Source organism: Mandrillus leucophaeus, unplaced genomic scaffold (assembly GCF_000951045.1).
Source record: "Mandrillus leucophaeus isolate KB7577 unplaced genomic scaffold, Mleu.le_1.0 Scaffold389, whole genome shotgun sequence".
Lineage (NCBI taxonomy): Eukaryota > Metazoa > Chordata > Mammalia > Primates > Cercopithecidae > Mandrillus > Mandrillus leucophaeus.
The window spans coordinates 1,001,557-1,029,379 of NW_012104131.1; the positions used below are offsets into that span (position 1 = coordinate 1,001,557).

Sequence of the window (27,823 nt, forward strand, 5' to 3'; positions counted from 1 at the left end):
TGATGATGTGATCTATTATTTTTATAATTTTATAATTATATCTAAAGTCATTAATTGCAACAGAATAGTGATAATTTTAATACAAGAAAGAACAGGAAAGAGAACAAAATGTTGTTTTAGTTTCCCTAGCCAAATAATCCATATTTATATTTTTCAAAATCACTGCCTTTTCATGTTAATGCAAAGCTTTCTATCTTTCTCTCTAATCTTGATAGTAAGGGCATATGCTCTCTTGAAGCTATACTAATAAATAATATATAAGTAAGTTAATAATAACAAAAATGAAGTTAATAATGGACCAAGGCAAATGAAAGGACTGGTCCCGCACCTTATAGCCATGTATAAGACTAGCCTCTATAGCAAGGATCAGCACCTATGCCCCACAGACCACAGCAAGTCCAGTGTCTGTTATTGTGCGGCCCTGGGAGCTAAGAATGATTTTTAAATTTTTAAGTGGTTAAAATAATCAAAAGAAGAATAAATGACACATGCACATTATATGAAATTCAAATTTTAGTGTTCATAAATTTTATTCAAACATGGGAGTGTTAATTCATTTACGTATCTTCCATGGCTGCTTTTACATTACAATGGCAGAGATGAATAGCTGCCATGGAAATCCTATGCCCAGTAGCATCTAAAATATTTATCATTTGGCCCTTTACAGAAAAAGTTTTCCAACCACTGTCCTATAGCATCGCGTAGACATAGCAATTTGCCTATTTTTTGAATTAGTGTTTTCTTGACTTGTACTTCTTTTTATTTTTTTCTTCCTTATATTGATTGGTGAACACTTTCAAGCTTACAAGCAGGAGAAAATTGGGATAAGATGCTCTTCTATGAGCCACTCATCTCAATTCTCAAATCTGCCGTGTTGACTAGTCTCAGTTGGTCAGCTTGACATCAAATCTCTCATCAGGTATCCAGAAGGTGGGATATGGTAACAGCCATATGGTAAGTGCCTTCACTTCCCACTGAGTTGAAAAAAGTTACTAAAATATTGTTGTCCTTGTAGCCACCATAAAAAAAGGACTCAGAAGTCAGGACAGAAACCTACATTCATCCAATCACACACTAAATGATACTGTGCCAGACATACACAAAGGCATTTATGCAGCATATATTCTGGATTTTTACTGCACAAAAAATATATATCATGGATTACCATTCTGTAATTGTTGATCACCCTCAAGTTGCAGTAATAAATAAGCTTTCTAGTTTTATACAGCCTTACAAATTCCTTCCAATATGGAATGAAATACACATTCTCTTTGTTTCTTCTTCTCAGTTTTGCATTTATAAGCTCCTATAGCAGGATTTGCTTTTGCTTGTGTATTTTCTTTTTCTTTCTTTTTTTTTTTTTCTTTGAGATGGAGTCTCACTTTGTTGCCCAGGCTGGAGTGCAATGATGCAATCTCGGCTCGCCCCAACCTCCGCCTCCCGGGTTCAATAGGTTCACCTGCCTCAGCCTCCTGAGTAGCTGAGATTACAGGTGCATGCTACCGTGCCAGCTAATTTTTGTATTTTTAGTAGAGGTGGGTTTTCATCATGTTGGCCAGGCTGGTCTCGAGCTCCTGACCTCAGGTGATCCATCCTCCTTGGCTTCCCAATGTGCTGGAATTAGAAGCATGAGTCACCACGCCCAGCCGTGTACTTCTTCTTAAAAAATTTTGACATAAAATCATGAAATTGGGACAGGTATAACTTGTGAAAACATGCCACATCAAAGCCAGTGATCACAAATAATTTAAATGTTTATTATTTATTCAGGCAAATTCAAAGGGAAAGGCATTCCCTTGGCTCTCACTTTATCCACTCAATATTTTTCAGTATCTTCTCTGTGAAAAGAAAGGTATTTAGGTATAGTTTAGATAGGAAGGCATTGTTTAGGTATTATTTAGGGTGGAAAACCAAAACCAATTACCCATGATCTAATCGTTGTTTTTAAGATGCTTATTAGGGCACAGAAAAGTGGTACACAAAAGATATCAGACAAGGAAGAAGTGATGAGTTCTACCAATGAGGTTAAAATAAAATGCTTTTGACACTTAAAAGAAAGAGTTTTAGATTGAGACTTAAGGGAGTTTTTTGAAGTGGGCCTTTGAAGAATGGATAATATCATATTTGATCCTGGACACTGGTGTGAGAGTTATGTTTTCCTTTGAATGGACAATATAGATTTATAGTAAAAAACAGAGGAGATATATCGATGAGTGTTTCATTCATGTAGAATTAGTGTTAACTAACTCATATTGTTATTCTTTAATTATTAATTATTGGCAATGAAAGTATACAGAAAAAAATTCATAAAGTTGATAACCAATTCTTGACTAATGAAGGAGCTACCAATATCATAGAATTAAAATTTAAAGAAAAAAATATATTCCTGATATAGTCTTCCACATTAGAGTTATACGCTAAACTTGCTTCTCTTTTTTTATATTTCTCTAATTTATTGTTTCAGTCGTTTTATTGCCAATTAATTGAAATGGTTAAGGATCACAGGTTTAGGAAAACATTTGGAAAAATAGATTTTAGTCAGCTTGGGTCTATATCAGGAAACTTGTGAAGATCTTTAATCACAATGAGACTTTGAATCAAGTATACATTTTATTAATATTTCTTCTCTTGTTTAACGTGATAATACAAAGATGATACAAATGGACTTTATTTTGATTTGTAATACCCACTAGGTTATAGAAATATTAGAGACTTAAGATTTTGGAAGGAAAGAGAGTTGTCACAGCAGCTGTTCTCAACGAAGTGAGAACCTCATGAGCCACTGCACCCTGTTAAGATGGTTTAACACTTGAGTGGATTAAGGAGAATAAAACAGTAAAATGGACCCTCAGATCCTCACCAATATTCCTATTAAAACAAATATACACAAATGTGTATTTCATAGTGAAATATACTTTTTCAGTGACAAGTATTAAACTATTAAACCATTTCAGGGACTTTTTGCAATTATCAAAATTGTTCAGTATGATTCCCAGACCTCCCACTTCCAGAATTTTCTCTTAAATCAGACTTATTGAGATACAATTTTAACCTGCTCTCTTTACTTACATCTCAGAGAAATTTTTTTTTTTTTTTTTTTTGAGACAGAGTCTCACTCTGTCACCCAGGCTGGAGTGCAGTGGTGCGATCTCCGCTCACTACAAGCTCCGCCTCCCGGGTTCCCGCCATTCTCCTGCCTCAGCCTCCGGAGTAGCTGGGACTACAGGCGCCGCCACCACGCCCGGCTCATTTTGTGTATTTTTAGTAGAGACGGGGTTTCACGGTGTTAGCCAGGATGGTCTCGATCTCCTGACCTCGTGATCCACCCGCCTCGGCCTCCCAAAGTGCTGGGATTACAGGCATGAGCCACCGCATCCGGCCAGAAATTGTTTTAGGTATGACCAAAATGAGGGGTGAGTACCTTCTCTTCAGTTAGGTCTTACTTTGATTTTTCAAACAAGAGGTAGATGATTTGGGCCATGAAAAGACTTACATCAAATGCCAATTCAATTTTCTGTTTTGTTTCCTGGGTAAAACAATGTTTAAATATAATTTACATGTTTCCTGCCCTCTGTGAACATTTTTTTTTTTTTTTTACAATTTTTTGTTTGTTTGTTTGCTTGTTTGTTTTTGAGACGGAGTCTCGCTGTGTTGCCCAGGCTGAAGTGCAGTGGTGAGATCTCGGCTCACTGCAAGCTCTGCCTCCTGGGTTCATGCCATTCTCCTGCCTCAGCCTCCCCAGTAGCTGGGACTACAGGCGCCCGCCACCACGCCCAGTTAATTTTTGTATTTTTAGTAGAGACGGGGTTTCACTTTTTTAGCCAGGATGGTCTCGATCTCCTGACGTCGTGATCCACCCACCTCGACCTCCTAAAGTGCTGGTATTACAGGCGTGAGCCACCGCGCACGGCCTTTTTTTTTTTTTTTTACAATGTTGAGTTCACCTGCACTTCTACTTCAGTGAGAAAAAAATAATAATTAACTCAAAAATAAGACTTTGTTTCAAGAGAATAGAAATTGTCCTGACCTTTTTTGTAATCTCTTCTGGGGCCAACATAATAGGCAATGACGCCAGCCAATCATAATGCCATTATTGCATGTGAATCAGGTTCAAGGGGCAGGTCCTTTTCTGTGCTTTAAAAGTCACATTAAGTAGTATTCTAGCATACTTCTTGGACAGAATATTTCATTACAGGGACTTTGTAAGTATTCTGTGTTTCATTTGTTGGAACAAGTGACATTTATCTTCTGGTAAAGTGAACAAAGATCTTTAGCACAATAGAAAATAGTCACAATCGTCTTGTTCTACTTGTTTCTCGCAAGTAATAAAGAATGATAGATGAATGCTAGGAGACTTTTTTTGGGTTCATAAAAGGGAACTTGATTAAGGAACTACTGCTACAGAAATGAACTTAGAAATGACGTAATGATAATGATGAGGGATCATTCCTTCTGCTCCCCATGGTAGTTCTTCCTGGGTATGGCTGATCCTCTCCTGCCAAGTCTGCTGGGGCTAGTCTAGGGATACAGTGATGAAGAGTCTACCCTCTCCTCTGTCTCTCTCATGTGGTCTTATCCGTGCGTGAAAAGGTGCAGAAATCTTCGTTGCTGGTTTGTATTGTGGCCTATATTCAGAAAAGTGTACTTATTTTATTTTTTTTATATTTCCTGTCTCCCTATTTCTCTACCCCCTCTCCCCACTCTGATATAGGTCCTAAACCTATTTCTGGCCTTATTATTGAGTTCATTTAGTTCAGACAATCTTACAGCAATTGAAGAAGACCCTGATGCAAACAACCTCCAGATTGCAGTGACCAGAATTAAAATGGGAATAAATTATGTGAAGCAAACCTTACGTGAATTTATTCTAAAAACATTTTCCAAAAAACCAAAGATTTCCAGGGAGATAAGACAAACAGAAGATCTGAATACTAAGAAGGAAAACTATATTTCTAACTATACACTTGCTGAAATGAGCAAAGGTCACAATTTCCTCAAGGAAAAAGATAAAATCAGTGGTTTTGGAAGCTGCGTGGACAAATACTTGATGGAAGACAGTGATGGTCAGTCGTTTATTCACAATCCCAGCCTCACAGTGACTGTGCCAATTGCCCCTGGGGAATCCGATTTGGAAAATATGAATACTGAGGAACTTAGCAGTGATTCAGATAGTGAATACAGCAAAGTGGTAAGAATGCTTCATATACTTTGTGTTTCATGTTAACAATTAGTATGAAATGAATGAAAATTTCAGATTTCTGTTGCCATAAGTTCTTCTTAACGTTGCATATAGTGATGGATAGTTTTCTGTGCATGACTACACAACAGCTTCCTGAAGATTTATCTGGTAAAGTTTAGTTACTAGTTCTTAATAATTGATTTAATCTTACTTAGCTGTATGAGAAAGCACCAGGTATCTTTGAACCTTCCCATTCTTCATCCCATGTTGCCTGTCAGTTGCAAAGTTACACACAGTCTCCCTCCACAGTGCCTGTTTGAATCCACCTCTCCTTTTCATCACCTTTCCTTTGTACTCACTATTTTTTGCCTAAACCATTTCAAGCAGAGTCTCGACTGATGCCTCTGCTTCCATTTTGCATTTACTCTAGTTTACTTATTTGATTAATTTCACTCACGCAGATTCAGTCCTAATCATTTCACTGCCATGATGTATCCATGATCTGCAAAATCTCTCTCTCTCTTTTTTCTTTTATTCTCCTTTTAAAAAAAAAAAAAAAATGGAGACAAGTCTCACTCTGTTGCCCAGGTTGGAGTGCAGTGGTGCTATCATAGCTTACTGCAACCTTGAACTCCTGGGCTCAATGATCCCCCTACCTCCACCTCCTGAGTAGGTGGGACTATACGCCCATGCCACAACACCCAGCTAATTTTTTTTAAAAAAAGTTTGTAGAGACAAGGTTTCACTATGTTTCCCAGGCTGGTCTCAAACTACTGGACTAAGGCAATTCTTCAATGTTTGTCCCCAGTTGCTGAGATTACAGGAATGAGCCACCACACCTGGCTATCCCCAAAGTCTCTTGAATTATGTATTGTGCACAAAGCCTTCACACTATGGCCCTAACCAGCTTTGACTAGCTGTATCTCCTAGTGCTCACCTGAAGATTTTTACCTGTACCAAACCAATTTCCTTTTAGGCCATAAACACTGTCCACACTTTGCTTGGGATTTCCTTCTCCAGTCAAAATCCTTCAAGGCATCACCCTTGTATTTATCATTTATTAAATTGTTAATACTTAAATCACAGTTGGGTAAAGGTTAAATGAATTAACATGTTAATACATGTAAAACATTTAGAACCATACTCAACATTCTCAAAATGTTACTCATTTCATCCCTCCTAATTTCTTCCCAAGTGGATCTAGTCCCTTCTCATTTTGAACCCCAAGCAATTTTATACCTCTTCCTGGATTCAGTAATCTAAAATTTTAATTTTTTGAGAAATTATGGTATGCCTCTAATGGTACTGTAAATTCACTGAGAACAGAAACTCTTTTAAACCTTCTTTTGTGCCCTCCTCTCCCACGCTTACCTGCATATTTCTAGTGAGTCAAGGTATATATCGAGCTGTATTTTTTTTGTGAAATATAACAACCGTATTACAAATTATGTTTATGGTGTTGTTTTAAAGTCTTAAGGTATCATTTAAAAATAATCTTTTGTTTTCTGTAGCTCATGTTAGGAAGTATTTGACAGATAGTTACCAAATATCTTCTATCTCCTTAACTTACTAAGACTCCACCCTCCATGAATTTATAGTAGCCTTTGAAAAAAGATTATATGGAATAATCATTATATATATATACACACACACACTATATATACACACACATATATATATGTGTGTGTGTGTGTGTAAAATGCTCAGGAGGCTGAGGCATGAGAATCACTTGAGCCCCGGAGGTGGAGCTTGCAGTGAGCCAAGATCATGCCACTGTACTCCAGCTTGGACTAACAGAGTGAGATTCTGTCTCAAAAAAAAAAAAAAAAAAAAAAAAATATATATATATATATATATATATGATTAAATTAAATTAAAACAACATAAAATAAAATACTCTATATTTAGTTGAGTGAATAAACTATTAAATCAATAAATCATGATATATGTTTCTATGTAGCCAAGGACATTTTTTCCAAGATGGTAAAGTAAGGAATAAAATATAGTCATCCCTTGATATCTAGGGGGGAGTGGTTCCAAGGCTCCCCACAGAGACTAAAATCTGCAGATGTTCAAGTCCTTTATATAAAATGGCACAATGTTTACTATATAACCTACACACATCCTCTCATATGTACACTTTAAATTATCTTCAGATTACTTATAATGTAAAACTAAATAACTAACACAGTGTAAATATTTGTTTTACTGTATTTTTTATTTGTACTCTATTTTTTATTTTGTACAATAAAGTTGTATTTTTATATTTATTTTTTCCAATTACTTTCCATCTGTAGTTCGTTGACTCTACAGATGTGGGACCCAGGGATACAGAAGGCCAGCTTTATTTTATTTGTATATTTTAAAGTCTTTTACATGGAAGAAGTAATACTCTCAAAATTTTACAAGTGTGTTCATTTCAGCTTAAAGTTAGAAAACCAGCTTCCACGTATGCCTTTTAAGGAGCAGGCAACTAGATTTAGTATCATATGGAAAGGGAAACTAACTCAGTCACCCATTTTTTTCTAACTAACTCAGTCACCCATTTAAAGAAGATTAAAATTATAAACTCCAATCGCCTGGCAGACAGTTGCTCTCAGAGTAAAACTTGGATTCTAGGTGTTAAAGTCCTTCAGGAGCTGGGCAAAGTCAACCAAATACTTCTGAAATTATTTCTTAACATTTACGAGGAATTATTTCTTACCTGTTCATTTTTCTTTCTTTTAAAGCCAATGGCTGACCTTTCATGGATCTCCTTAGCTGCTGACAAAATTCTTATTCTTAGTATGTTGAGTTGTAACATTTTTAAGGGAACCTTATAGAACTTTCCATTTAGCACTTCATTTTCTAACTGAAAAAGCAGGCTCATTAAAAGGAAGTGATTTTATTCACAGTTATAAAGCTAGAGTTGTACAGTTATAAATCCAGAGTTATATAGTTGTACAGTTATAAAGGTAGAGCCATGTCAAGAGTCCCAGTCTTGTGACTTACAGCTCAATGGAATTTCTACCTCTCTTGCCCTCTCTTTCTCCATTTGAAAGACAAAACAAACATTCCTATTGAACTTAATGTTCAATTTGTCTCCCCCGGGGGTATAAAGCCATGCAGCTATAGAATTAATATATCTGTGATATGCAGATGAAGGTGTGTTGTCATAATGGTCAGCTATCTTTTATAATTAGTGATTTTATTTGTCTTTTGTAACTGAAATAGATTATTTTAACCATCTGTAAAATTACTCTGCCACTTATTCCATGAGCCCTTCCTAAAGAGTATGAAATCTAGTGTCCTATAAACTGAGTTGTCTAAAAACCATTTGATGTTAATATTTTAATATTCTTGATTTTCACTATTTTTTCTCATTACATAATGGTCATATCTATGTGATAAAAGAGTGTACATTCTTATTCTATTACATTTATATGGTATGCACAATCAAATATACAGGGGTTTGTGGCTACCTTAGAGGTTATAGTAACGGGTACACAAGCCAGTATTTTTAAGTCATTTAGCATAGTATTTGAATTAGCAAGCTATTAAAAAATTTTTTGTTATCATCGATTTCTGCATCAATATTATTACCTAAGAACTCAGGTTCTTAGTGCTACTGACTTCTAATTATGAACTTTGAAAGTTTACCCTTCTTCATAAAACATTTTCCATGACGTATCTCAAGGTATGTCATCTTAAGTATAGACAAATCTACCTGAAGATGTAAGAATTGAGAAATAATGAAGGTTCAAGATCTAAAGGAAATTTGTTAGATAAGATATTAAGCTGTAGGCAACTATAAAAACCTATGTCTAAGGTCTTTCTTTCCAGCTTCTTCAGATTAAAATGTTTCCAGTTTAAATTTTGTCATTTTTGTTTTGTTTTGTTTTCCCATTTGGATCACCAAAATAGTGCACATTTTCTTTATTTGTCTAAAATGTTTCTAATCCTCCTATGCTAACTTTTCCTGCTCTAATTCTCATAATCTTCATCTCCCACTTGAGTTCCTAGAGTCTTGAACTGTGAATTCCCTCCTTTGCAACTTTTGTTTTTTTCATATCTGAGATGCCTTTGAAATAGCGATGGTTGTGTTTATGATGAGCCTGGATGAGCCAAAAAGGCAAATTCGATTACCCAATAGAAAGTAACTCCTAATTTATATATTTATGTCATTAAGTCTTAGCCACTACCTTGGGATATGATTAAGAATGCCACTTTTAATTTACAAGAAGAAAACAAACAACCCCATCAAAAAGTGGGCAAAGAATATGAACAGACACTTCTCAAAAGAAGACATTCATACAGCCAACAGACACATGAAAAAATGCTCATTATCACTCACCATCAGAGAAATGCAAATCAAAACCACAATGAGATACCATCTCACACCAGTTAGAATGGCAATCATTAAAAAGTCAAGAAACAACAGGTGCTGGAGAGGATGTGGAGAAATAGGAACACTTTTACACTGTTGGTGGGACTGTAAACTAGTTCAACCATTGTGGAAAACAGTGTGGCAATTCCTCAAGGATCTAGAACTAGAAATACCATTTGACCCAGCCACCCCATTACTGGGGATATACCCAAAGGATTATAAATCATGCTGCTATAAAGACACATGCACACATATGTTTATTGCAGCACTATTCACAATAGCAAAGACTTGGAATCAACCCAAATGTCCATCAGTGACAGACTGGATTAAGAAAATGTGGCACATATACACCATGGAATACTATGCAGTCATAAAAAAGGATGAGGTCGTGTCCTTTATAGGGACATGGATGCAGCTGGAAACCATCATTCTCAGCAAACTATCGCAAGAACAGAAAACCAAACACCATATATTCTCACTTATAGGTGGGAATTGAACAATGAGATCACTTGGACACAGAAAAGGGAATATCACACACTGGGGCCTCCTGTGGGGAGGGGGAAGGGGGGAGGGATAGCACTAGGAGATATACCTAATGTACATGACGAGTTAATGGGTGCAGCACACCAACATGGCACATGTATACATATGTAACAAACCTGCACATTGTGCACATGTACCCTAGAACTTAAAGTATAATAATAAAAAAAAGAATGTCACTTTTTAAGATAGAATATTTGCCTCAAATCTTAGCTTTTGATAAGACCTCGAGCAATTTACAAAAACCTTTTTTTCAGTTTACTTATGTGTAAAATAGATTGTAATAAAAATTACATGATTCTCATAATTAGAAAATGCTTACTGACAAGTAAGTGCTCAATGTACAATTATTACAAGTATGGAATTGAGTGCTTACATACACAGTGTAAGTAGCTGTTGGCTACAGATTGAATTTAAAAGAGATAGCATGATGAAGATCAGTGCTTCAGAATCTTAGTGTGTGAAAGACATACTTGGGGACTTTATTACAAATGCCGGTTCTGGATCATATCCTTTGAATTGTCTTTGCCTAAATTTGGATGCAACTTCAGAATCATTAACAACGTTTGCAGCAGCTACTGATCATTAGAGACTACTATGAACAAGCATACACCAACAAATTGGAAAACCTAATGGAAATTGATAAATTAGTCAATACATACAACTTGCTAAGATTGTATCATGAAGAAGTGGAAAACTCGAACAGACCAATAATGAGTAACAAGATTGAATCAGTAATTAAAACTCTCCTAGCAAAGAAAAGTCCAGGACTACATGGCTTCGCTGATGAGTTCTACCAAACATTTAAAGAAGAACTAATATTAATTCTTCTCAAATTATTCCAAAAAAATCAAAAGGAAAGGAAGTCTTCTAAACTCATTCTACAAGGCCAGTATTACCCCAATACCAGAACCAGACAGGGATATACACAAAAAAAGAAAGCTGGAGGCCACTATCCCTGAGGAACACAGATGCAAAATGCCGCAGCAAAATACTAGCAACTCAAATCCAACAGCCTATCAAAAAGATTATTCACCATGCTCAACTGGAAATCGTCCCAGGGATGCAAAGATGTTTCAACATTTGCAGAACAATAAACTTTCTACATTATATCAACAGAATGAAACGTAAAAACCATGTGGTCATCTCAATAGACGGAGAAAAAGCATTTTATAAAATTTAGTATCCTATGTTTGATAAAAATTATCAACAAATTAGGTATGGAAGAAACATACCTTAATGTAATGAAGGCCATATGTAACAAACCCACAGCTAACATGATACTAACCGGGGAAGAGCTGAAAGCTTTCTTTCCACGATCTGAAAGAAGACAAGGATAGTCACTTTCACTACTTTTATTCAACATAGTAATGAAGTTCTAGCCAGAGCAATCAGGCAAGAGAAAGAAATAAAGGACATTTAAATTGGAAAGAAGGAAGTCAAATTCTCTCTGTTTTTATATAATCCGATCTTAGATACAGAGAATTCTAATGACCCCGTGAAAAAAAATAGATTTCATAAATGAATTCAGTAATGTTTGAGGACACAAAATCCACATGCAAAAATCAGTATTATTTCTATATGTTAACAACAAATAATCTGAAAATAAATCAAGAATGCAATACCATTTACAATAGCTACAAAAATAAAATACCTAGAAATAAATTTAAACAAGGAGATGAAATATATTTACAATGAAAACTATAAAATATTGGTGAGAGAAATTGAAGAGGACACAAAAAGGGAAAGATATTCCATGTTCATGGATTAGAATAATTAATATTGTTAAAATGTCCATATTACCCAAAGCAATCTATAGATTTAGTGCAATCCCTATCAAAATACCAATGACATTCTTTACAGAAATAAAACAAAAACAGTCCTAACATTTGTATGAAACCACAAAAGACCCTAAATAGACCAAGTAACCTGGAACAAAAAGTACAAAGCTGGTGGCATCACCCTAACTGACTTCAAAACACACTATAAAGCTATAGTAACCAAACAGAATGATACTGACATAAAACAGACATATAGAGCAACACATAAGAATAGAGAGTCCAGAAATAAATCTACACATATACAGTTAACTGAGTTTTGACAAAGTTTCCAAGTACATATAATAGGGAAAGGACAGTCTGTTTAGTAAATGGTTCTGGGAAAACTGAATAGCCACATGCAAAAGAATGAAATTAGACCTTTATGTCTAAATTTTTATATAAGTCAACTCAAAATAGACTAAAATGTAAGACCCAAAATTACATGACTGTTAAGGAAAAAAAAAAAAAAAAACGGGGAAAGTTTCATGATGTTGGTCTAGGCAAGGATTTTTTTTGGATAAAACCTCAAAAGCACAGGCAATAAAAGTAAATATAGACAAATCGGATTATATTAAAAAGCTTCTGCACAGCAAGGCAAATAATCAATAGAGTGAAAAGACAACCTACAGAATGGGAAAATATATTTGTAAATTATGCATCTGATAATGGGTTAATATCTAAAACATATAAGGAACTCAAACAACTCAACAACAACAACAAAAAACAAATAATTCAAAAATGGACAAAAGACCTGAATAGATATTTCTCAAAAGAAGACATAGAAATGCCAACAGATGTATGAAAATATGCTCAACTTCACTAATCATCAGGGAAATGCAAATCAAACCTATATTGAGGTATTTCCTCACTCTAGTTAGAATGGCTACCATCAAAAAATCAAAAGATGAAAGTATTAAAAGGATATGGAGAAAAGGGAATCCTTACACACTGATTGTGAGAATGCAAATTAGTACCACCATTATGGAAAGTAATATGGGGGTTCTTAAAAAAATTAAAAATAGAATTTTCATATGAGCTAGCAGTCCCAATACTAGGTAAATATCCAGATGAAATGAAATCAGTATATTGAAGAGAGAGAGTAAACATGGAATGCTGTACTCCTATATGTTTACTGCTGTACTGTTCACAATAGCCAAGTTATCATATTAACCTAAATGATCATAGATAAATGCATAAAGAAAATGTAATATATAAGAAAAATTGAACACCATTCAGCCATAAGAAATAATGAAATCCTGTTATTTGTGGCAACATGAATGAACTTGGAGGATATTATGTTAAGTGAAATCAGCCAGGCACAGAAAGTCAAATATCTCACACATATGTGGAATCTAAAGAGTTGTCATAGAAGTAGATAGTATAGAGTAGCGATTATCTGAGGATGGGAGGCTTAGAGGAGCGAGGTATGGAGAAAGATTGGTCAATAGGTACAAAGCTGCAGTGAGATAGAGTAAGTTCTAGTGTTCTATGGAATAGTTGGATGACTAGAGTTAACCATAATGTACTGTATATTTCAAAATAGCTAGAAGTTTGTAAATGATCTCCTCACAAAGAAACGATAAATGTTCAAAGCTGTGGATCTGCTGGTTACCCTACTTGATAGTTACATAATGTATACATGTATCAAACTATCACATGTACCCCATAAATATGTACAATTATTATGTATCAAAAATAATTTTTTTAATAAATGATGGTAACCTAATCCCTAGCTTACCTGGATTCGGGTTTCTGAGATACCACTTTCTTTATTCAGGGGCTATGGATATATTCCCCCTTTTGGTTGTTTAAGAACCTGCATTTTGAGTAAGGGGAAATAACATCACTAACCTTTGATATCTCTCCCTCTCCTCTCCCTACCCAAAAACCCTCTCTTTTATGACTTAGCATCCTTGTTTCTCAATATAGTTTATGCAGAATTTTCAATGCTATCGTAGTATAAGTTTTCAGGTTGGCAGATTTCCTCACCCTGATAGATAGTTAAAAATACACTGCAGAATCAAATCAAAATATTTTACAATAAAACATCTTATCAGAAAATAACCAAAGAGATGAGTTCAAACAAACGGTTTAGTCAAATATCTTAAACAGTTCTGAGTAAGCAAATGGAAATAGAACAATAGCACTTCTCCGAAGATACAGTGTCAGAATCAAGAAAGACATGCTGTTATCTCAAAGGTATCCATGAGAATAATACACTTTTCACTGTTTCTAAGAATGCAGGCACTGAACTGATCACTCTTCTCAGAGTCAGTCTTCTCTTGAAGTGCAAGGAAGCCCTCCAAGCATGCTCCAAACATTAACAACACACTACACAGGTTTTGTTTTGTTTTGTTTTTTTAACCATTGGCAGTGAAGTGCTTCCTCATTATAAACCTTAAAGGAAGCATGAAATGCATCCATTCATCAATAAATATCTATTGCACTTTACTATGCTGTAAGCACTGTGCTAAGAACTGCTGAGGGAAAAAAAGATCATGTTCTCACACAACTGCAATAATTTAATATCTGGATTAACTTGAAAGTTAAAATATAAGGGCTCAGGGTCTAGATATATAAGACTGTGAGCTGATCCAAGGATGTATTAGTTTCTTAGTGATGTAACAAATTAGCACAAACTCAGTGGCTTACAACAACAGAAATTTATTCTTTTGACAGTTCTGGAGGCTAGAAGTCTGAAATCAAGGTCTGAGCAAGGCCATGATTTCTCTAAAGGCTATAGTGACTATCCTCCCTTGCTGCTTTCTAACTTTGGAGGTTGTTGGCAATCCTTGCAGCTTGCAGCTGCATCATCCCAATTTCTGGCCCGGTACCCACATAGTTTTCTCCCTGTGTGTCTCTGTCTTTTCTTCTTATAAGGACCCCAGTTACATTGGATTTGGACCCACACTAATGCCCTCATCTTAATTGTGTCTGCAAAGACCGTATTTCCAAGTAAGATCACATTCAAACATGCCAGGGTTAGGACTTCAACATAACTTTTGGAGGATTACAATTCAACCCATAGCAAAGAATTTTGACTTAGAAGACTGGATGGTTTTTTTTTTTTTTTTTTTTTGAGGCGGAGTCTCGCTCTGTCGCCCAGGCTGGAGTGCAGTGGGGCGATCTCGGCTCACTGCAAGCTCCGCCTCCCGGGTTCACGCCATTCTCCTGCCTCAGCCTCCCGAGTAGCTGGGACTACAGGCGCCCGCCACCTCGCCCGGCTAGTTTTTTGTATTTTGTAGTAGAGACGGGGTTTCACCGTGTTAGCCAGGATGGTCTCGATTTCCTGACCTTGTGATCCGCCTGTCTCGGCCTCCCAGAGTGCTGGGATTACAGGGACTGGATGGTTATTGATGCAATTAGGGATATACTGATGGAGGAGAAAATTGAGGAGGTAGGGGAAATACAGTGTTTAATTTGGTGGTATCATAAATTTGAGCCACTTGCAGTACAGGCAGTGAACCTGAACAGGAGGTATATGGAAACACAAATCTTAAGGAAAGAAGAAAAGTCAGAGTTGTAGATAGGTTGGAATTTTGTATGTTAACTTTTATTTATCACAGGATTGTGTAGGGAGTCAGTTCCCTGGGAAACCAATCCTGAGAGAGAAATCTGTTTGTCTAAGATTTACTGAGAGCTGTTTTCAGGAACGATACCTAACATCTGTAAAAAGTGAGGGATGCAAAATTATTGGGCAGAGAGGGAAGCTGAACTGTTAAAATTGCAACAGAGATTTCGGCTGATCCTATCGGCATCCCTGGTGCCGGGACGACCCTTTGGAGTAGTCCCAAAACAAAGCAAGAGGGTCAGGCCTTTCTTCTCCATACCATGCCATGGATGCAGGCTTTCCATTTACCCTTCCAGGGGAGAGGGGCATAACCTTGGGGGAAGCACCTCCCTTCTACCACGATAATGCCCAAAGGGGGATTCTGATGTGAGCCTTCAGCAGCCAACACTTTTGGCAGCTGGGTGAATGAGCAGCTCACTGGAAAGCAGGATGTGCACAGTGCCTTACAGCATGTACTGCACGACAGAGCCATAGACAGAAGCTGAGAACAGTGGATCAAACACATTTGAGAGGTGGGTGCAAAAGAACAAAGCACACACACACACACTACACACACACACTACACACACGGATAAAAGGTATACAGTAGCCCCTTTACACATATTATATAATTTTCCCTTTTGTGACCTCCTTAGGAAGTAAATGTAATTCATCTATATTTGCAGATGACTGAGATTCTAAAAGATTAAGAAAAGATTCGTTTAGTCACAGATGTGTCTAGGGGTATTTTTAAATTTAAGCCCCAAGCTTTAATCGTTATATTACATGCCATAGAAAGGCGGGAGAGTGAGTAGGAATACAATTGTTTTCTGCTATACCTCTGCAATGGTGTAATTCAGGACGAAATTTCTGTTGTAATGGTATTGTACATTTGCTGATTCATTGGGATTCTGATATTGTGCTTCTAATCCACCTTAATGCTGACTGATTAGGTTATAGTTTACCTTGGTAATAATGTGCGATTTTTATATTTTAAGTGTTTAAATTTGTTTCTTCAAAACTATCTTACTCCCTTGTTTATTGAAAAGTAAAACTGATTTTACTTCTAGAATATATTTCTTTCTCAAGACTACATAACCCTTTCCTTTCCATTTATTCAATATTAAACGCATATTTTATATATTATAGTATTTCATGTGTATCTGTATATTTATTTGCATATATATTAATGTATCTCTATTTTTTCATGCAAATTATTGATAAATATGACAAACTCGTCTTGACCAAACTCAAGTTCTTGTGGTTTCTGCCTGATATATTCATTCTTTTCTGGTGAAAGCCTTGCTGACGTTAACTATTAGGTTCTTACTGCTACTAAGACTTATCCAGCTCTCCCTGGCTTGTTGATGAAATTGGCAAGTGACTCAGAAATATCACTAAAGTCCAGATCACTGCCTTTAAAGCATCTCCTTTGTCATGACATATTATGTTATTACAGAAAAGTATTAAATCAATTTGGCATAATTTTTTCTACACATCACTTTGCTCTCTTTGAAACTTTGTGTTCTCTCAGGACAATGTATTATGTAGAATTGATTTATTATATTATCTTCCACATTAAAGCTATATTAAGGGCTAGGGAATACACTTACTGTCACACCAAGGTACACATGTTAAGATCTTAATTATTTGAATAAATCTATTTTACTTAAGGGTACATGGATAATCCCTATTTTTTTTGTATTATGTTATTTTTGGCTATTTCGGGGTCAGGACTCTGTTTAACTGCATGCAACAAGACTTAACTATATCAGCATAAGTGGATAGAGCATTCTATTTTCACATTTTAAAACTTCCACAGATCAGCAGTCCACGTGGCCTCCATGTCCTAGGCTCCATCTCTTCTCCCTTCTGCCAGTCTTCATATGTGTTTTTTCTTCTATCTTAATGCCTATAATTAGAGGTGACTGTTCCACCTACAGCTTTATATCCAATACTCAGGTAGGAAAGAGAAAGAAATAGACAGAAGCAGAAGTAATGACTATCCCACTTGCCTGAGGAAAAGCAAAACTTTCCCAGAGATCCTTATCCAACTTTGGCTTATGTCTTATTGGCAAGAACAGTGTGACATGACCACCCCTAACAACAAGGAAGCCTGGCTGAGGCAGGACATTTATCCAGGCATATTGCTGCCCTGAATAAAATCTGGATTATCTTAGTAAGATACATTGGAAGACATTAACAAGGTCAGACATGCTTCTCCAATATTATTACTGCTACTAATTATTATTATTCCTTTATGAAAATGTCAAAAGAATTGAAAGATGGTAGTTTTCTATTTTAAGAGATTTAGTTACTAGGCATAGTTTGGAATAATGTACATCAACTATAATGTTATACTTTGAAACATATTGTATAAAATTACCAAGAAACAAAATTTAATTTTTATTTACTGAATTCGTATATATGAAAATAAGAATATATTAAGTTAAATAATAAAAAACTAAATATCTAACCATTTTTAATATGCAAAAAGTAGAAATTTCATGTGGCTCAACATAGTATAAAGACATACGTAAAATATAAACTTTATTCTACCTGTATAATCTTATTTCTTAATTACATAAATATGTTACTGAACACAGATATTTTGTTTATTTTTTGTATTTGTGCATCGTAGAGAACACATTAAAATTTTCTATGACTATCTGCCCAGGATTGTAATAGGCATAGAGTTTTTCTCTCCTAAATTACACTCATGAAATATTTTTGACCCCCTATAAATATTGAGTCCCCCAAAAACCACACTAAAAACTTCATGTACTTCAAAGGTAAAAGGTGATTGATCATTGACAACAAAAGTTTACAGTCTAATAGTTGCACCTTAGATAAATACACAAAAAATTATAACACAGAACAAAGCAAAGCACAATCCATAACAGGACACTAAACTAGTCCATTGAGGATGCATTGAGTAAGCGGCTGTATCAGGCTGACTTCACATGAAAGGAGGTGGCACTTAAGCCAGACTTTACAGTATGGAGAGAATTTCACTGGGCAGATGTGGTACAGAAGGAAATCTCAGGCAGAGGAACGACGAGCATTCATGTTGTTCACCTGATTCACTCATTCATTCGTCTATCCACCCATTCATCTATTCAGTGTTCAGTTTACAAAGTCATTATCTTTAGAGAGAGTTAAATATGCTTATTATTATGAAATGTAGTCATTTTATTGACTTGATAAAAAGTTATTTCAATATTTGCAGTTCTCAAAGTTAAATATTTAATGTCCTTTTACTATGTGGTGGTTTTAATTACATTGTTATCAAGACTTTCTCTCGTTAGATTTTTTAATCAAAGTTTTTTCCTTAATTTAGATTTATGTTCTGCTTATTACTACACTTTAGAAAATGTAATAATTTTTTTAAAATGCATTTGACTTTGAAAAATTTAGGGATTAGTTACAGTTATGCTGCTGGGTAAAGCTAGCATTTGATTGTATTTTTTATGCATGGATTTTTTAAAAAGCACTCTTCTGTAGAATTGCACTTAGACCATTTCTTTTTTTCAGGTTGTTTCCAAAGAATTTGAAAAATCTTTCCATCTTCATTTGTTTATGTGCCTAAAAACAATGAAATATTTGTCGGACATATTCAAATCAATGTGTCTTGTTCTCTATATTTTGATAAATTTGGAAACTTCACTTTTTTGCAACGCTGTTTAAAATGTCAAAATTAATTAATTAAAAATAAAAGTCAATCAAGACATGCTAATTTTAGAATATGCTTTTTAAAGCTGCATACTCTTACTCCCACTTCACCCCCTATACTGAGAATCACTTATATTTAAATGTTGCTTGCATTTAAGGAAAAATAGAATGCAAAACATTGCATTAGCACATTATAGTACATTCAATTCCTAAATAATAGAATTATGTAACTGTTTAATTGTTTTAAAGTCTCTGTTGAATGACATTTAATCTTAGTATTGTGATTCCAATATATTGCTTAATGTTGAGTATATAGCATGTACTTTCAAATATGTAACTAATTTCTACTTATAGGTATATGACTTTAAACATTTTAAAACACAGTTGACTAAACTCTTTCATCATGCTGCATTTCTAAAATTCAGTACCTAACCTTCTTACTTCTCACAGGGGTAAAATCAAACTGGATCAATCAAGGATGCAGCTCTGTGCTTTTAACCAGGCAGAGACATATGTCACCACTTTTACACAGGTTACCTAAAAAAATCATACATACGATATTTTTTCAATGTCTTGCATGCTGTTCAGCTACAAAATCTTTCTGCCTGACCCATTGCAAGAGAGTAGAAACATATACAGTTGCTCAATAGATAAAGCGACATCACAGCACGTCACCAGGACAATTCTATTATATTTTTTGTGATTCTCTTGATGACTTCTTTGATGTAACCTTCATGTGCTTAAGTGATTTCAAGTGCATGATCTGTAGATTTTTATTGAATTGATTATAAAAGTAAAATGCAGAATGTAACAGTAGCCATTGAAGCAACATTTGATTTGAAAACCTCTATCAACTTCCCTTCCTGATTAAATCTACATAAAAATATAGAGATGTTTATCACATTAAATTGTCACATTTAAATTAAGTAGATCAAAACTCTAAAAAATTGTGGAAGAAATGTTTCTGGCATAAATATAAAATCTCAGAGCAGCAAAGGATCATTGTAGTTCTAGCTGTATATTTATGGATAAGTAAATTGAGACTCATGCTTTCTTAGTACACATCTAGAAAGTTGGGGTCAGAGCCAAAGTACCCTGCTTCTAGTATAAACTTTGAATACATTTTGAAATGGTTTTAAGCACTGTTAGTTATGGGACTTTATTTTTTTTAAATCAACTCAGTAATTAATTTGATTTTATTTCCTCCTATATAAAATGCATCAGTTAAAAGTTGATAGGCCTTGCCTATGAATGAATAAGTGATACGTGTTCAAAATGTTTAATTTTATTCCAGAAGTAATATTACTCATTGATGAGAATAAGTTTCTGATTACATACCTAATCAGAGCGGCCTCTAGAAACTAAGAGGTTTAGATAGAGCACATTATGAAGTGAACACTAAACCTATCTATCAATAACACATAGAAGACTTTTACTGAAATTAGATACAGATTAATATGTATTGCCTTATTGAATATTTCTAAAAGGTATTAAAAATACATACTAAGATATATTTTAATTTTAGCATAACTTGTTGAATTTACTTTAATAGTACTAGGATGGGGGAAGGAATCTCTGTCAATAAGAATTTTGACTATTTTTTATAATCTAGTTCATATTTTGAATTTCTCTGTCATTGTTGAGATGTTTGTATTATTGTTATCTTTTGTGCAATGATGAAAGCAAAACTTTATCCTGAAATTTACACACCCTAGGGTGTGTCATTGCAGTTTCAAATGAAAAATTAGTTATTTTTGTGTTCCAGTTTATTCAAAGATAATCTTAAAGGTGGCCTAAGTGAAAGATTTATTTTTCTATTTCAAATTTGGTGGGGATTTAGAGGCAATATACTCATAGAAAACTATTTTATTCCAGAATATGGTGAATTTTCTTCAACTAGAGCCTAAATAAGGATGCATATACGTCCAATATTATCTATATAGGTATAGATAAAACATACAATTTTTGAGAAAGCTATTTCTAGAACTATATATACATGCATAGACATATAAACATATGCATATATATGTTTTGAATTCATAAATTATTATTACTTTTTTACCAAGCTATTAGAAAAGATGAGGCACATGTTGTAAATAGTCATCCTCTTAATCAAGAAAAAACTGAATATTCAGTTAAGAATGACTTGAAATATGGCACTTTAGCAAAAGTTGCTTACATAAGGGATAGAGTTATTTTATTCATGTAAAATTTCTATTTACATTATATTTTCAATATTAGAAATCCACATGTTTAAAAAACTAGTAATTATTCAGCTTTTAAAAAGTGAATTAAAATTCACTTTTCCTTGCCCTCCTTCATTGTGGGTAGTATTAGTGGTTAACAGAAATGATTCAGATATCTAGGTAGCTTACTTTGTGTTTGTCATTCTTGCTTGTTTTAAAATTATAGATAATATTTACAAAGCTTGAGTCTGAGTATCTACACTTTGCCTTTGTGTTTGCTAAGGTTCCAATCCTTCTTTACCTACATGTTGCATTTTTTAAAGCTGGCATGAATAGTAAAATTGTCTAAATGTTTGCTTCTAAAGATTTTAAGATACTCTGACTTGACCCACTGTGTTCCAGCTGCTTTCTCTGCAAACAGTATAGCAGTTCTGTCATGGGCCTCCGTGTGAAGAGACCACCAAACAGGCTTTGTGTGAGCAACATGGCTGTTTATTTCACCTGGGTGCAGGCGGGCTGAGTCCAAAAAGAGAGTCAGCCAAGGGAGATAAGGGTGGGGCCGTTTTATAGGATTTGGGTAGGTAAAGGAATATTACAGTCAAAGGGGGGTTGTTCTCTGGTGGGCAGGAGTTGGGGGTCACAAGGTGCTCAGTGGTGGAGCTTTTTGAACCAGGATGAGCCAGGAAAAGGAATTTCACAAGATAATGTCATCACTTAAGACAAGGACTGGCCATTTGCACTTCTTTTCTGGTGGAATGTCATCAGTTAAGGCGGGGCAGGGCATTTTCACTTCTTTTGTGATTCTTCAGTTACTTCAGGCCATCTGGGCCTATAGGTGCAAGTCACAGGGGATGCAATGGCTTGGCTTGGGCTCAGAGGCCTGACAAGTTCTGTGACAGAGCACAGAGACAACCCTTGAATATCAATGGCCACTTTACACTCCTAGCTCTTACTAGTAAATGCTACTGTTCTTTTCATTAGAAAAATACTTCAAGATGATACTATAGGACCTGGCTGAGAAATCTGTAGCCAGTCCAGCCTTCTTATATGGCCAAGTGTTGTTGCTTTTGTATGATTTTAAAAATATTAATATCTTATCATTTAGTCATGTAAGTGTTCATGTTATTGGATAGAAAGTGCCCTAGGTAGAAGATTCTGAGAAAAAGAAGAGCTCTCCATGAAATCATTGGTTTTATTTTGAATTTCTCTGGTGGTGGCTGAGATTTGACCTCATTATTTCACCAACAGAATACTATATAGCATGTTGACCTTGTGATGGAACTGTGTGTTTCATGCTGAATGAGTAGCTGTTCCTCCCAGAGCCTACACGATATTTCTCTGCTAGCAATAGACAAAGAAAAATAGGAAAGGAAAAAAATCGGTTTTATTGCCTTTTTTTAAAAAAAAGAGGTAACGTTTTAGTTGTCCATAATTAGAATGTGAGTCCAGAATTTATTGCAACTAGTTAATAAACTGACAATTTTCTGCTAAATTAGTGAAAGTAACATTAAAACTTAGACAACAGAAGAAAATACAGTTGAGTTTTCCACTGATCAATAATATCTGGAGTATTTTTAAATTATTTCCATTTTTTCCTGAAATTCCTGAGCTTCCGTTATTTTTTAACTTGAGGCATTACCTTTCAAAAAGAATCTTGAGAAATTTCCTATCAAAAACAATATTGCAGAGACCTTGAGGGGCCCAGAAATCTAAATCATGTTAAGAAATGTCATTACACTCAAGATGAAAGGCACAAATAGTAATATCAATAATATTAATGACCTCCAATTTTAAAAACTCTATAAAAAGATAATGTTCACACTTCTCCAGAAGGAAAAAAATAAAGGCCCTGAACAATTGCAAGAGAGAAGAAAGGTTATCTTGGTTCTGCACCAGAAGAGGGTATTTAAACAACTAGTTATCCTGTAACATAATGGGAAATTGGAAAATATTGGACTCTTATGCCACATAGTAACTATGTGTGGAATTCTTCTCAAAGGGTCCTTTGATCCTTTAATCGAACTTTACTATTTTACTCCTTAATGATTCAAGAACACAATTGTAGATATTGATGGTAAAACTATGCCGTTAAATTAAAAGATGGATAACAGTAACTTGAAACTAATTTTAAAATGTCTTTCTTGCTTATTAACAGATAATGGCGCTTAGTTTACCATGAATGTCTGCCATAATTTTTCTTCTCTTTTATACCCATCTCCTCCTTTTGATTTTCTTCTCTCAACTTTCTTACTGTCTTTTATGAGTATTTTAAGGCTCAGGTGAAATAACCATTCTAGGCTCTGCTCCTTAAAGAATATCTTTTTTTGTTGTGTGAAGCAAACAGTTTATAGTATGTACTTTAAATGTAACACTTTTAGGTTCTTTTCAGCATCAATCATTCTCTTTGAGTAAGGTTTTTGTTGAGTTCTGTGTTTTGTACAGTGCCGCTATATGTTTGATAGTTTCTTCTTTTGAGCGTTAGATTATCAAGTCATTAGATATTCCTACTTCACACCTCTTGGAACAATAATTAACTAAATAGCGTTAACCACCATCCATGATAGCATGAAATAGGCTTACATTGTTAATGTTTATCTTAGGAAATGCCAGTGATAAATTTGTAAGTGAACAACTTAGGACATGTTCTAATGTGATACATATATTTAACATAATTTCTACTCAAGCAGTATAGTAGAAAACACAGCTTCAAGGCAATCAAAGGGAAAACCATGAAGAATAATAAAGCTTTTAATTTGAACATATTTTCAGTAATTGAAAGGAGCATCTTAAATAGCTACATAAGTTTACAATCAAGATAAGGATTATTTCACAGCTATAGTGTTGTATGGATGCACACTGAAAAATATGGAAAGATATGCCAATTTCTCTCTCTCTCTCTTTCCTCTCTCTCTCTCTTTTCTCTCTCTCTCTCCCCTCTCTTTCTCTCTCTCTTGATTACCTCAAGTGGGTTGAATCAAGGAGATAGTGGAGGAAACTTTAATTTTGCACTATAAATATTATACATTTAAAATGTTTGAGTCAACTGTATCACTTTCATATTTTTAAAAAGACACTTTTAGAAGTCACTTACAGTCAATATCATATTATTCAATGAAAAGGCAGGAATGCTAATTATGGTACACTTCTGATTCCTAATACTAATGAGTCCACCTTCTTGATCCTATGCTTACATTTATATTTATTTTATTTATAAGTAGACTGCCAATGATAAAAAATTGATATTTCCCTTTTATTAGAAATCAAATCCATGTGAAAATTACAGAAGGTCCTATTTATAATAGCAAAAGAAAATTTTTTCATACTAAAGCATTTATTTCACTTCTCTAATATAGTATAGTCATTCTTTCATTTCCAAAATTACTTGGAAAACTAAACAACAGATGATTGAGTTTAAAGAAATGAAATATAGAAAATAATCATATAAAATAATACAAATAATTGATATGATCTTCCTTATATAGTACTTAAATATGGTGATGCTTACTGTGAGAATTCAATATATTTCACCACAGGAAAAAAACTTTATTATATATATCAGCCTTTCTATATAAAGGTATTCTCTTAGAACTCTGCTAAAGAACCTTATACTGTAGCAAGTGTAGAATTCAAAGGTCAAATTGATTAGAACTGTCCAGATTGCTAAAGTGTGCATATAAATATTTAATTTTATATACAGTATTGAAATAGTTACTGTTTGAATACTTAATGCATTCCCAAGAAAACCCTGAATGTGTAAGACTCTATTAGCCATAATAATTTGACTATAAATACAAATTAATTAATAATAGTTCATATCAAATGTTTTGATAATTTCTGACCCATTAAACAATAATATTTAATAACTTTAATTTATGACATAAAATTATGCGCCAAGCTGAATTCAATTGACCATAAAAAAATATAAAACCTGCATGTGGAAAAAAAAAGTTTCAATGGCAAGATACACTTCGTAAAATCACTGGAATTTTTACTTGCTCATAAACTAATTTGGCATAAATCTTTGTTAATGCTCTCTTAAACAGTGAGAGAACCAATTACTGATGTTGAAGATGCTTTCATGAATTTAGCCTAAGTCAGAATTCTGCAAATAAGAATCATTTTATTTAAAAGTTGTTACCAGCTCAGAGAAAACAATTATAACTATTTCCTATTGTTAATATTGTGTCTAATAGCAGGGAGGTGATTTGTATTCTTTCTATCAGCAATTCCTCCCACTGCCTTACCTCAAAACCCAGGCCAATAATTCTTTTTTCAGAATTGAAGCACTTGGTCTTAACTTCACAGAATAATAGGGCCGTGTCTTTCAGTTCCCTGATGATAGTTCACGTGCAGCCGAGAGGTCAAGAATTGAAGCCATTCAAACTGTAGTCTTCTAAATATGGTACTTTGGATTTTGTGGCAATTGGCACAAAATATATATTAGTAATTATAAGTTTATCCAACATCATTTCCTAGATTAATCTATATTTTAAAACTTGTCATATATACTTTAAAACTCATTCTATAGTTTCTATTTTAAAACCTGTTCTATAGTTTTATAGAATATTCAGTTATAATTAATTTCTATTTTCTAATTTTAGATTAAACTAATTTAGATGAATTCAATCCGTTTAAAGAACCTGTTTTTGAGTGAAATTGTGTACTAACACTTTCATAACTGATACTGTCATCAAACTCATGGACCTGGTGGGAATAATGCCTCTAGGCCAACGTAGACTAGAGGAGTTCACTTAACAGTTTGTTCATAATTCTTTACTCCAGTTATAAGAAAGACTTGGTCTGCTTACATCATTCCTTATGTACAATACTTTATCAATGCCATTTTTATGATGTTGTATACTAGGTGATAATAATAGCATTGAGAATTTAATGTGGTACCCATCAAGAATACTTCTAGCTTCCAAGTCAATCTCTAAAAATCAAACCTTTGGATTGGGCCTATGATATTAATACAGATTCATAGATCAAGAATCAATTTATCTGAAATAAGTACTTTATTATTTTTAGCACTTGCACTTGCTTGAACTACTCTGAAAAAGATAAAGTTGTAACTTAATAAGAGAATCGTGTTGTAGTAACTAGCAGCTTCCAATATTCACGTGTCATTTAGCAAATGAGAATGAAAAATTAATTCTTCCATTGATATGCTGCTTTACTCCTTTATAAAACAATATTTGGGAAATTTGACAGAGTTTTGCTACAATTGCTGTATGTAGTTTTTGTAAAGATTTATTCGTGTGTGTGTATGTGTAAACATCATGGTTACTCATAAAGCTCTGGGTGGGAAAAACCTATTTGTGTTATGATCAGTTATATGATCATAATGACAATGAATTCATTACTCCATGTGTAAGTCTGCCATGTTTAATTTTCTTCAGTCTTTGTTTCAGAGTTTGCATGTGGTGCTTACTTTAGTAGCCACTTTCTTGACATTATAAATAATACTGTTTAACCTTTTCTACGATGTACTAAAATGTTATATACAAAATAGGTAGTGTTGGTATGGTCATTGGCATTTTGATTTCAAAACCATATTTGATTTTGTGGTCTTGATCAAAGAACTTCTATCTATATCGTCCTACTACATGTATTTAAATCCAAGAGATAATAAAAAGTACATTTGGACTTTATCTTGAACTCATCTTTTTAAAAAATTTTAACTATTAAGTTTTTTGCCAACTATTTGATCTGAGCTTTCAATTATCAGGCATTAGTAATTTCACACTTGTATTATATTGCAAATAGGGTATAGGTTGTCCTCAAATAATGATTGTCAGTGTCCATAAATTTATATTAAAAATTAAAAAAAAGTAAGATGTGGCCAATACTTTCCAAAAGTGATAGTTAACATCAATATATTACCTTATCTAATTTTGGCCACATAACTGTTACTGTAATAAACATAATAAAAGTTTATTATTTTACAGGATGGTGTAGATAGAAAGATCAAGTATAGATACATTTAAGGTTACTTGACCTCAATATGTGTTTATACATTTTTATGGCCATCATACTATTAATCTTTTTTTCATAATACTTTGCATGAGTCTGATTATTAAATAAGGTTTAAATACCAGATTTGAATGAACTCTAAATGAACTACCTGGTGGGGTGGTAAATTCCTTTCTAGAGATTAAACCAATCAAGCTCCTCAGAGTGCAGCACAGTTGATAACCCTTTGCCTGGAGAAGGAGAAGAAGCAGAGGCTGAACCTATGAATTCCGATGAGCCAGAAGCCTGTTTCACAGATGGTAAGACAAAAATTGAGACCTTGGTTAGCATTCCTTTATTAGTGTTTTGGAGTTTGTTTTAATGCGTAATACTTACCAGAGTTTGTTGGTAAGTCAGAAGACTCCATTCCATGCTGATTCAGCTATAGCTGTATGATGATTAAGGGCAAGTCACTAGAGCTCTCTAAATTTCAGTTTCCACATCTATGGCACTTGACTAACAATAATTTCCTATCACTGTATGTTAGACTGTAAGCAC

The 27,823-nt window shown here is 34.2% G+C and overlaps 1 protein-coding gene across 2 annotated transcripts in view; it reads left to right on the top strand.

Moving 5' to 3' along the window:
* The window catches only part of SCN9A (sodium channel, voltage gated, type IX alpha subunit), a 201,476-nt gene that overhangs the window by 115,384 nt on the left and 58,269 nt on the right, over nt 1-27,823 (top strand). For both annotated transcript variants that reach the window (XM_011990984.1, XM_011990983.1), the window contains exons 17-18: nt 4,712-5,188; nt 27,465-27,585. In XM_011990984.1, the coding sequence (XP_011846374.1) occupies nt 4,712-5,188; nt 27,465-27,585 (598 nt within the window). The remainder of the gene's footprint in view (nt 1-4,711; nt 5,189-27,464; nt 27,586-27,823) is intronic.